The sequence below is a fragment of the Fulmarus glacialis genome, unplaced genomic scaffold (assembly GCF_000690835.1).
Source record: "Fulmarus glacialis isolate BGI_N327 unplaced genomic scaffold, ASM69083v1 scaffold42103, whole genome shotgun sequence".
NCBI lineage: Eukaryota > Metazoa > Chordata > Aves > Procellariiformes > Procellariidae > Fulmarus > Fulmarus glacialis.
The window spans coordinates 1-12,361 of record NW_009204372.1 but is presented as its reverse complement, the minus strand read 5'-3'; the positions used below and the strand labels follow the sequence as shown (position 1 = coordinate 12,361).

At 35.4% G+C, this 12,361-nt stretch overlaps 1 protein-coding gene across 1 annotated transcript in view; it reads left to right on the top strand.

Moving 5' to 3' along the window:
* LOC104072356 (protein kinase C-binding protein 1) overlaps positions 1 to 8,898 on the top strand; it is a gene marked incomplete at its 3' end in the record, with an annotated part of 30,733 nt that extends 21,835 nt beyond the window's left edge. Inside the window, exons 5-11 of the mRNA XM_009574964.1 lie at positions 59 to 151; positions 1,898 to 1,985; positions 2,649 to 2,704; positions 3,810 to 3,887; positions 4,786 to 4,901; positions 6,014 to 6,495; positions 8,758 to 8,898. Coding sequence (XP_009573259.1) covers positions 59 to 151; positions 1,898 to 1,985; positions 2,649 to 2,704; positions 3,810 to 3,887; positions 4,786 to 4,901; positions 6,014 to 6,495; positions 8,758 to 8,898 — 1,054 coding nt within the window. The remainder of the gene's footprint in view (positions 1 to 58; positions 152 to 1,897; positions 1,986 to 2,648; positions 2,705 to 3,809; positions 3,888 to 4,785; positions 4,902 to 6,013; positions 6,496 to 8,757) is intronic.
* Positions 8,899 to 12,361: the final 3,463 nt, after the last annotated feature.

Below are 12,361 nucleotides of genomic sequence, written 5' to 3'. Positions count from 1 at the left end.
GTTCAGTATTAATAAGCGGTGTGATTTTTTTTTTTTTTTTTTCCCCTCCCCCTAACAGACAGAGCCATTTCAAAAGCCAGTTTCACTGGATCAGCACCCAGATTATGCAGAATATATCTTTCATCCAATGGACCTTTGTACATTAGAGAAGGTTTGTATGAAGCTAAGGGAGGAAGGTTTCTTGAGTTTGATTGCTATCATTAAGATTTCTGGAGTGTATGATGGGAGGGGGAGAGAGGTTGCTTCAAATTATTTTGATGCTTTTTTTTTTGTTATTATAAATGCCAGTTCAGTTACAGCTTAAAAACAATCATATGCCAACTGAACAAGTTCACTATTTTGTCTGAACCAGTAACAAATGCTCAGGAAAAACAGTATGAAAAAGACAAGCTTACACTGATGACTTCCTCCTGTATAAACTCATCTAATTCCAGGAACGATCCTGTGGGGAGACTTCGTTAACCAGAGTTTGCATTTGATCATCGTGTTTGTAAGCTGTTAACAGATCACTGGTCCATTAATTTGGGACCATTTAAGTGTATATCCAGGGGTCATTCCAGACTCATTTTACTGATCATTCAACAAATACTGTAATCTCCAGTGCACCTGAGGTGGGGAAGAAAAAAGAAACAGTCAAGAGGTGCATAATGAGACTTTCATTCTCAGTTCAATAATAATTTAAAAGTTTCAAATCATGAAGAAGTTCTTCATTCTCCACTGCTTAATGAAGAGTGAAGCGTTGCAGAGTTTTGTTCTGCTAGGACCTGGTGAATCATAGAATCACAGAATCATTAAGGTTGGAAAAGACCTCTTAAGATCATCAAGTCCAACCTCAACCCACCACCACCATGCCCACTAAACCATGTCCCTAAGCGCCTCATCTACACGTCTTTTAAATACTTCCAGGGATGGTGACTCCACCACTTCCCTGGGCAGCCTGTTCCAAGGCCTGACCACTCTTTCAGTAAAGAAGTTTTTCCTAATGTCCAGTCTAAACCTCCCCTGGTGCAACTTGAAGCCATTTCCTCTCGTCCTATCGCTTGTTACTTGGGAGAAGAGACCAACCCCCACCTCGCTACAACCTCCTTCCAGGTAGTTGTAGAGCACGATGAGGTCTCCCCTCAGCCTCCTCTTCTCCAGGCTAAACAGTCCCAGTTCCCTCAGCCGCTCCTCATAAGACTTGTTCTCTAGACCCTTCACCAGCTTCGCTGCCCTTCTCTGGACACGCTCCAGCACCTCAGTGTCCTTCTTGTAGTGAGGGGCCCAAAACTGAACACAGTATTCAAGGTGCAGCCTCACCAGGGCCGAGTACAGGGGCACGATCACCTCCCTCCTCCTGCTGGCCACACTATTTCTGATACAGGCCAGGATGCCATTTTTCATTCTCCATGTCCTTAGAGTGGAGGTTGATGTCTTTATGGTATAAAGGTGTAACAAATCCATGTGATTGATTTTATCTAATCGAATTACTTTACCCAGTGGGTAGACTGAAATATCAAACATACTGTCTTATGCACTATGACCAATAATTTTTTCTGGGTCTTGTAAAAATTAAAAAATAAAAATGCTGTGGAGCGATAATGTGTCAGTAGAAGAAATCAAGGACTCCGTTTTCTGAAGAGTCATGGAATGGAACACTGTTTCAGGAAATGAACATTTTTTTTTGAAATGTTAAAGATGCTGATCTAAATAATTCATTACTTAGAGTTAATTTAAACAGTTCATACATTTTCAGGGCAGTCAAAAGACACCCTGAGTCTGACAGATTCTTAAGTATTTAGAATCATAAGTCTTAGAGTAAGTAAGTAGTTGGTTGTGTTAATTGTAGGACTGATAGGAAGCAGTGTCACTTTACTCATTTCTGTTTCCTGATTCATTCTTAATTTTTTGTTTACAGAATGTTAAAAAGAAAATGTACGGTTGCACTGAAGCATTTTTGGCTGATGCCAAATGGATTTTGCACAACTGCATTATTTACAATGGGGGTAAGCATTAACATGTACTTATATCTTCAGATATGAAACTTTGAAATAGTTAAAGTCATAGAGCAATTTGTAGACTTCTAATTGGCAAATGCTGAAAGTATCTTCCTGTTAATGACCTAACACATTAGGGTCTAAACAACCATAGTGCCTAAACACAACAAATTTTTTTTTAACAACTGGCATACATAAAACTGTAGGACCAAATACAGCCCGTGCTGTCACTTGCTCTTTCCACCTTAAAAAAATTTCAAGTAAGTTAGAATCATAGAATGGTTTGGCTTAGAAGGGACCTTAAAGATTATCTGGTGCCAACCCCCATCATCTGGTTCCAATCCCCAAGTTGCTTTAGCGTCTTCCATTGTGCAGCACTTTATAGGAGACCTAATTGAAGAGATGGTACTGCATGTCTAGAGTGTATTGGGGTGGGCAGGCTGCAATAGGCTTCAAAAATGAACATTTAAAGATTGTTACAATGTTACACTGAGAAGAAAAGTGCCTACCTTCAGCTTTTGCAAGCATGTAATTATACATATGTGTTTTACATTGTCTCTTTAGATGTTCTCTTTTGTCTTTAATGTTAACTTTTAAGACTGAAAACTGTTGATTTTATCATAATTCTAGCATAACAATTTTCTTGGTTAAAGCATTTTATTGTTTCCTCAGGAAATCACAAATTGACACAAACAGCAAAAGTCATCATCAAAATCTGTGAGCATGAGGTATGTGTGCCCCCATTAACTTAATTGTTCTATATTTTTAGTGTGTTCCATTTCATGTATTTGTGAGTGAAATAATATGCGTTTTCTAATGTGTGTATTGCATAACTATAATTTTTGTAGGCTTTCTTATGTTTAGATAGGCATATCCATGTCCTACAGAATGATTTTTGGCAAGGGCATTGCTAATGTGTCTTCCATTAGGATATTCACTATCTATAATTAAGACTTGCGGGGGGGAAGGAAGAGAAGAAAGTGGACATATGGATTCTGCGCAAAGACACCTATCTTCTAAATGAATATTTGGAGTTGCAAAGAGAGACCTACATCTTCTGATTCATACATGCGTTTTTGGTGGTTCTTTTGCTGTAACAATATGAAATTCCTCTGAATAAATGCAAAAATTACTGCATGTGTTCTTAACTGATCATTTACACTGATTTTATTTCAGTGGCAATCCATAACGTTAAGTAAACCTGCTATTCTAAATGTAGTATATTTGAACAATATTTAATTGATATAAATTATCTGATGATCTGACCCTTTATATTTATAGAAGTGCTTTCTCCATCCCTGGGTTGACACAGCAATATCCATGATTCACATAAATTCTGAGAATTTATCAATTCTTAATAGAACAAAATACATGTATAACCTGAGCCTGATATCTTAACTGGTTTATATAATATGAGCATAAGAAGTAAAATATTTTATTTTTGGCTCTGCATAAATTATGAAATTAAATGCCCAATTGAGGTTATATTTTTGCCATTGGAAGAAGTTATGATAAGTAATTCTTTAACACTGAAATACAACATCAAACAAAGGATGTATTTTTTTTGACTGGAGTAAATGACAGTAGCATACAATCTGAAGAGGGGTGTAAAAATGTGACTGATTTATTAACTGGAATGCATACGTTACAGGGGTAGGCAAAGGTGGGTGTCTGTCAAAACAGTGTTGATTTCACAGCAAAGTAAATGTTGATTTATGACCACAAATTTGTGGAAGAATGATGCTAGCAAACTAGACAGGCTAACATAATAATACTGATCACACTTTGGACTCTGTTTAAGCTCTTTGATAACTGTTTGCTTTTTCTTTTCAGATGAATGAAATTGAAGTATGTCCGGAATGTTATTTAGCTGCTTGCCAAAAACGAGAAAATTGGTTTTGTGAGCCTTGTGTAAGTTAAGGATTATGGTAGTCTAGCTAATACATTAAACTAGCAGTTCTCATTTGACTGTTGCTTGTTATCCCCCCATTGTTTTAAACCTGTGGTGGTTAGTGAGTCAAGGAAAGCTGCTGTAGTTTAGAAAGTAGCTTGTGCTTGCACATCATGCTCTTTGTGCAGTCAGACTGTCTCAAGATGTTTAGCTGTAAGATTGCATGCTTTCACAAAAGGATTGGTTTGGTCAGAAATAACTGTAAAGGGTGTCAGCAACCAGTTCGCAACTTCTCTATCCTCAAATATAAGATATCTGCTCCTGGGTCATCTGTGCTTGCATGTGGTACTTGCACTCAGGGTAAGATTTCTGAAATGCGAATGTCTCTTTCTGCAGGTGTGAAACTGAATATTTACACTTGATTTTTCTTTCATGACCTATTAATTGGTTATCTGTTTTCTGTTTTTGTTTAATACTGCACCAAATTGGGAAGACTCCTTAAGATTCTTAAATAGAAGTGTATAATCCATGAAGTTCTGTCTTGGACTTAAGTGAAAATTAGAGAATTTGAAAGATTGGCCCTAGCCTAACTTACATTATGCTACGTATTTGGAGAGAACTAATAAAAAATAAATAAATAAAAAAGTGCAATTACGATGTATTTAATTGAGATACTTAAGGTTTTATGTTTTGGTTTTTTCTTTTTTAAATTTTATTATTTTGTCCTCTCAGGATTTATTATGCATATGTCAAGTATATAATAAAATGGAATCTTGTATTTGGCAAGTGCCTTGTGCATATTGAGTCTTTATTGAACCTAAGTAATACATACAATTTAGAAAAAAATCATGTTGTTTATCAGATTTGAAGGTAATACTGCTTGTATTTTCTTACTGTGTATTTTGCCTCTTCCTCTAGAGCAATCCCCATCCTTTGGTCTGGGCTAAACTCAAAGGCTTTCCATTCTGGCCTGCTAAAGCACTGAGGGATAAAGATGGGCAAGTTGATGCCCGTTTCTTTGGCCAACACGACAGGTGGGAGTTTAACCAAAGGATGTCTTTGGCTGTACTTACAAAATTTGTGTTGTAATTTTGTGCTCTTAGAGTTTTTGGATCCTGCCTTTTGAACCTTGACCCTAATAAGCTATAAAATACTGTAGCATATATATTCTTAGTTTCTTACATGATGTCTGTAGAATGTAAGTCATGTTTGTAAGATTAATACATATCTAATCTCAGTAAGTATGCAAGTTAATTCCTGTGTCTGGTTTTGTGCTGCAGAGAACTGTAGTTCTTAAAGGTGGAAGAAGTCAATAAAGTTGTTTATGTTGTCTAAATACTATGGGAATAAACACACAATTGTAGATTTAAAAAAATACAGAAAAAATATAGAAAATATAATTTGTGTTGAAAATGCCAGTTTCGCTTTGAAAGGAGTTAAGTTTTCTGTACTTGTGAACTCTCTGCGTGAAAGCAAGCCATGGTGAATATGAGTTGATTTGTCATGAATTGAAAATACAAATCTATACAGTTATAAAAACATGTACTGTAAAACAAACTGTATAATGAAATAATTAAGTCAAAGTTCCTGGTATTTTAGTGTCTTGGAAGGCACGGTTTTAGAGTCTGCCTCATTTCATAGAATCATAGAATCTGTCCAATACTTGTTGATGGAACTTTTACTGGCATTGAGGAGTTTGATCACCCTGACATGGAGTGTAAAATAGAATATTATATTTTTAAGAATGTGCTTGTGAAGTCTTTTCTTCCTGACCTGCTTTTTATGTTTTTCTGCTAACTATGACAGATGGAAAGACTGTTTAGTTATGGTTGTCTTACAGTTACATAGACTATTCTAATTAGGAATATTTTGTCATATTTGACCAGTGTTTATTCATGTTTTATGTGTTACTGGTTAGAGTAAAATAAGCTACTGATAATCTAAGACATGCAGTTTACTTACTTACCAAAACTAAGCACTGAACTATTAAAAGAAGAAGGTAGAGATGGTCCTTTGAAATGATCTGAGGTGTGCGTATCTTTATGATTAGGCTAAAATAAATTAGTATGTGCACAAAAGTTGCCAATGTCAATCCACAGTGTGAAATGTAGTTATATTATCTTTTATTTTTCTGTTTTATATATAGGGCCTGGGTTCCAATAAATAATTGCTACCTCATGTCTAAAGAAATACCTTTTTCTGTGAAAAAGACTAAAAGCATCTTCAATAGTGCAATGCAAGAAATGGAGGTTTATGTTGATAACATTCGTAGAAAATTTGGAGTATTTAATTATGCACCTTTCCGGACACCATATACTCCCAACAATCAATACCAAATGTTATTAGACCCTGCAAACCCAACTGCTGGAACTGCAAAGACAGACAAACAAGAGAAAATCAAACTGAACTTTGATATGACAGCATCACCCAAGATTTTAATGAGCAAGTCTATGCTGAGCAGTAGTACTGGTCGTAGGATTTCATTGACAGATATGCCACGGTCACCAATGAGTACAAACTCATCAGTTCACACTGGATCTGATGTTGAACAGGATGCGGAGAAAAAAGCGACTTCCAGTCATTTTAGTGCCAGTGAAGAATCCATGGACTTTATTGAGAAAAATACAGGTAAAAAAAAAAAAAAACCAAAAACAGAAAAGGGGGTACTTTGCATTTAGTTAATGCACTAGTTTTATTCCATGTACTTTTTAAAGACAGACTGTATTATGACTCATTTTATGAAGAAATTTTAGAAAAAAAGATGGGTTTAACTTTCAGTAGCATAGATAAGAAATTACAGTCCTTTCTGTCACATTGAGAAGGAATAAATAATCTTGAAAAGTGACCAAAACCCTTCAGTTTAAATAGCAGAAAATAGTTGTAACTATCGAAATGAATGGAGAGTGGAAGTAAATACAAAAAGAGTTAGAATTGTCATGATTAGGAGGTATTCTATTTAAAATTTGATAGTTCTTTTTCAAGGCAATGTACTTAATTTATAGTTCCCAACTGAGTAGCTAAAATACGATAAAACTACAGTTCCATAGGCAGAGTGGATAAAGAGGAAAAGGAGTGTAGAATACAGAATTTGGACTTCTCAAACCAAACGCTAGCTAATTTTGTGGCACTCAAGCAAACTAACTTAGTTGTTTTCATCCATAAGAGAAAGTTCATCACTATCTGAAAGAAGTGATGCAGTATATTAATTGATGTGAGTGTTTTAAAACTTTGGTTTTGGTGAAAGGATGTCTTTGTGTAGAGAACTAAATCAATACATTCCGTTACAGTTTTTAGAAAAAATGCTGTTATTTATTTATTTGTTTATTTATTACAATCTTATTCTTTCTAGCCAATAAAGGCTAGGCTGTGAAACTACCCTTGGATACAGAAGTGTCTTGTGATTTGATCCTGTTCATCTTAAGAAAGTGATGACAAAGTAACTGTATGAATTTAAATATATGAAAATACTTGGATTTTTCAGTAGAGTAACATGTCAAAGGAATAATTCATTTTATACATAAATTATCATGTATTTATGTGTGTACAGCTCTTATACATAAGGTGTAGCTAACAGGTACTGTTTTGTGTCTTAAACTACAGAGCTTTTGTTACACCACATTATTATTTCTTTATAGTAGTGGAGATACTAATGGAAAGTCACATTAAAGCTATTTTGTCAGATAAAGGTAAAAGAAGATGACAGATGTTATCGTAGTACTCTGGATCCTTGATTATCATAGCAGTTCTGGGGAATTTTTCTAACTTTTCCTCAGGCCTTACTATCCTCTATCCTAGTGCATAGAAATGCTGGATTGGACTTAACAGCAATTAAACTAGAATATTCATTTTCCCACCTGGCATTTCTACCTGTATACTGTTACAAATGCTAACTTCTGTAATATTTACTTTATGTATAAACTTAGCTGTCCTATTACTGGAATCTGTGTGTTTCAAATGAAATGTAAATTAAATTACTTGTTTGCTGTAAAAAGTAATTCAAGTAGTATGACTGCGCTATCCTTAGACAAGAATGGTTTTATTTGGATGCCTCTGTTGTGTATTTTGAGTGATGCATAGAAAATAACTTGGAAACAGTTACTGAAACAGCAGATATTGGTACCGTTTAGGAATCTGAAAATATGTAGACAATCCTGGATGTACTGGGGAAGAAAAAGTGTCCAGTAGTGAGTTTAGGATGACATTTTCAGAGCACTAGGCAGAGATTTAACAGACAGAAATTAGTCTCTTGCTGACAAAAATAAGTCCTTTTTTTTTAGGTAATGGCCTGCAGTGCTTTCCTTTCTGGACTGTTTGGCTGTTTCCAGAAGTTTGTTTTTGAAATATTATTTCATGGAGATTTTAAAGGCTCAGAGCATAGGATTTTGCTTAAACTCTGTATAAATTAGAATATTGGAGACATTTGGTTACTGATCTCCAGCTGTACTGATTAAACTTACTATGATTTGTACTTTTAATTCTCTATTAATGTAGCTAGAAAATGGGGTAGGTGGGGTTTTCTATGGTTACTTACACACATGAATTGAAATAGATAGCAAATAAGAGTGTCAGAATTTGTTAACATCTAAAATAGCCAAATCTTGAAAGCTAGAAACTTTCTGTCACTGCAGAGAGTGGTTTTGGGGGTAAGCACACATTTGGCCCAAATATATGCCTGCAATAAAATTATTTTCCTTACAATTTCTTTCTTTATTAAACTAAAATTAAAGGAATAGTTGTAACTTACAATGGAGGTATAACACAGTGTTGAAATTATTAAACAAAAATCCTTTCCCTGCTTGTGTAGGTTTAAAAGCTCTGTTGTCCCAGTGAATATATGGCTTTATTGTGATTATTTTTAAATCTGTCTTTATTAATTTTGTACTTTTTCAGCTTCTCCAGCACCAACAAGAACGGGTCAAGCAGGGAGCTTGTCAGGCAGCCCCAAACCTTTCTCTCCTCAAGCATCAACGCCAATTTCTGCTAAGCAAGAAAGAACTTCCACTCCAGGAAGCATTCTGAATCTTAATCTTGGTTAGTCTTAACCTTTGAAAATCTAATACTGTTATAGCTGAATAAATTATAGTGGTGTCAGTGCAACATAATACAAACAAACTTGCTTGTATGTGGCTTTAAAGGAACAAAGGGCTTTAAATGAGGCATGTGTGTAATTATTGTTTCATCAAATATGCTGTTCTTTTTTTGTTTTATAAATGAAAGTTCCTGTTACTGTTTCTTCTTGTTGATGCAAGTAAGTAGTTAAAGGATGATTTTTTTTTTAGCTGAACTGTACAAATGAATGTTTCTAAACACTAGGTAAGTTTTTAAAGGTTGTAATTACGTGAACATTGCTGCTGTTCACCCCTCAGCCTCTCAAGTGAATTGCTGGCAAGGTTTTCTTGTGGTCTTTAGGATTTAGGATTTACTAGGGCTTCTCTCTTGCTGCCTTCACATCACCTCCTCACTGACCATCCCTCTCTAGGGAGATAGATGGATGAAAGGAATTAGCAGATGTCTTGAAAATCCCTAGAAGTAAATTTTGCGATTCTGGAATTTTGAAAGATGGAGTAGGTAAGTACTAAGTTGGTAAAATCGTTCTGAAAGTCAAAGGGATGTAAATCACTTTCCTCAGTCATGCTTTGTTCCTGTGAGTATTCTGATTCAATTCTGTCTACTTTTTACCTCCACATGATACTACATGCAGAAACAGGATTCTGCCCCTTGGTATTAGCCAAATACTTCAGGAAGGCTTGAGCTCAAATGCTGAATTCATGTTTTCAGTGAGTTATGGATATTCTGATTCTGGATACAAGCTCGCAAGTGTATTTTTCAGTGTGTTAGTCTATCTGTGTGGACATAACCATAGAATTAATTTCTTCTGCTGCACTGCAGCTGTTTGTTGTCTTATGTGAGGTGACAATGCATTTGCAAAAACATTAAGAAATATGTGGTGCTGCAGTAGTTTGAGGCACAGATGAGAGAAATCAGCTGGAGCATAGAATATTTTGAATAAATAGTGTGGCTCGGAAAATCTGATGTTATGGTCCATGAGCAATACCATAAAAGTACCGCTACTATGCTTTCAAGTAGAATATCAGTTATTTTTTCAGCTTTAGGGGAGTTTCCTTTGCTAAATATACTCTTTGGTGCTAGGAATGAAAATGGCAACCCTTCTTCATTTAATAGTGTCAGCAGTGCCAGACATAGTTAATCTGTGAATTCTGTGGTTTTCAGATATGACTTATTGTGTCTCGTTGTCATACATAATGTGAACAGGGTTTCTCTCTGAAAAAACAAAAGTGAAAGTCCAGAAAACAAAGATACTTATGTACCTTGAGCAGAGTACTAGGAGGGCTTTATGATTGTCCTCCAATTCAGCAATAAGGAAGGAAAAATAATGGAAATGAGCCATCTGTTGTTACTGGTAGAGTGGCTAAATTGGAAAATGGAGGTGGGTGGGAATGACCAAGCTATACACAGATTACTTGGGGAAAAAAACGTATTCCAGATAGTATAGGATCTGTCATTGTATAACAGAGGCAGAAAAGATAGAACAACAAGTTTGACCAAGAAGGAGTAAAAATTTTCAGATTGGTAATGAGAAAAAGTAAAGAATTTGGAGATGAGAACTTGAAGATTTCTCCACAATGGGCTTATCTGCCCTTTGGCTCTGTTTTCTTTTTACTAATACTTTGACATTAATGAGACAGATTGGAAATCCAGATCTCAATGAGACCTCCTTGTAGGTTAGATAGAGAAATTTGGATTGCGGACCTCTTTTATATATTAAGATGTAGGGTTCCCTGGGGAGGTGTTACAGTGTCTCGATTTCATCTTCACCCATTCTCCATTTTTTCTTCTGTTTGTATCCTGCCATGTAGTTAACGAAGGCTATGAAGGCCTTGAATCAAATTCTGTGCTAAGGGTGATACAACCATTACTGCTGTGGAGTAAGTATGGATTGGGTGACATAGTTAGCACAGGAAGAAGAAACCTAATTTAGTAAATATTTCCAATACAAGGAACAAATTTTTCAAAAGTACTTAAGTGACTTAGAACCTTCATTTTTATTTTCAAAATTTACACTGCACTGAAAGTGATAGTTTGTATTATGTTTAGTCTCTTCCAATCTGAATATGTGACATCAGGAGTGTGAAATTCAGTATTACTTTTATGACCATTTCACTGGGACTAGAAAGGATGATTGAGTATTATTTAGACTGAATTTGTGTATGCTATAATGCATATATATATTACAAGCCAGGATGATCCAAATTATAGCCTGTTTATTTGGCTTGTGGGATTGCACCACACAAGTTGCTGTCTCTTTCTAGGAAGAGATGAGGAACTGCTATTTTAGCAGTAAACAAAAACTGCATGAATACTTGAATGGTTCCTTCTGTACCTGCTCTATCTGTAATATAGATTCTATTTGCAATCTGATAGGAGATAAGTGGCCAAGCCTGATTGAGACAACTGTACTGCTGAAGTTGAGTCATTATGTACTATGGCTCTTAAATTTTAAATGTGGAATGTACCTTGATATTAAGTTCAAACTTGTAAAGAATGTCTGGTCAGAGGAATCATTGGCTCAGCCCTTTGTATTTATTTGACTTTTCTCCGAGTTGTGCATCAACAAAAAACATCTTGTAAATATGTGGTGTTTTTTGTTTTATAAAAGGTAAAATAAGTCAATACTGTGGCATCTTTTACTGCTGTGGAATGAAACTGTAAACGAAGCACAAATGTACATTGTGCCAGTGTTGCCTTTTGTCTTCTCTATGACCTCTGTCCTTTTGATCCTACCATGAGCCAGTTCAAGGAGCTAAACTGGCCAAACCTAATTCTTCTCTCCATTCCTTCCCCCTTCTTCATGTGCCCTTCATCCTCCCCCAAACAAGCAACTAACTCCAGACTGGTTTAGTGCCCTGGGCATTAATGGAGTGTCAGCACTGTTGGCAAAGAGTAAAGTATAGGGCTATGGAACAGAAACATAACCTCAGAAATTGAAAAATTGAAGCAAAAATGTGAAACCTAGTTGCTAAGACAGTTTTAGCCTTAGCACTGTAGTCTGTACTCTTTGCAGACAGATCTGTTTGTTTCAGAGTGAAAAATCTCTACATGTATAGGAGAACTCAAGAGAAGATTTTGCTGACATACGTTGAAAAAATTATTATTTTATCTTAAATTTATTTATCTAGTGTAACAATCCACATTTTTATTTCTATTCTCATGATTTATTTTTTAAATTTTAAATGGTGATGATAAGGATTTTTATTCCTATTTAATTTTCTCTGTGAAAATATTACTACTAGTAGTAAATAACAGCAGTAGCTTACTAGAAGTGCTGTCAGGCAGCTTACAGACTTGAATGATGATTTCTTGCTAATTTCACATTGATAGAGAAAACGTCCACATAATTGGTGCATGTGTTTTGCATGTGAAACGTAGTATCAGAGAGGAAGTATCCATTGTTTGTAGTAAAGTCATTTTAGAA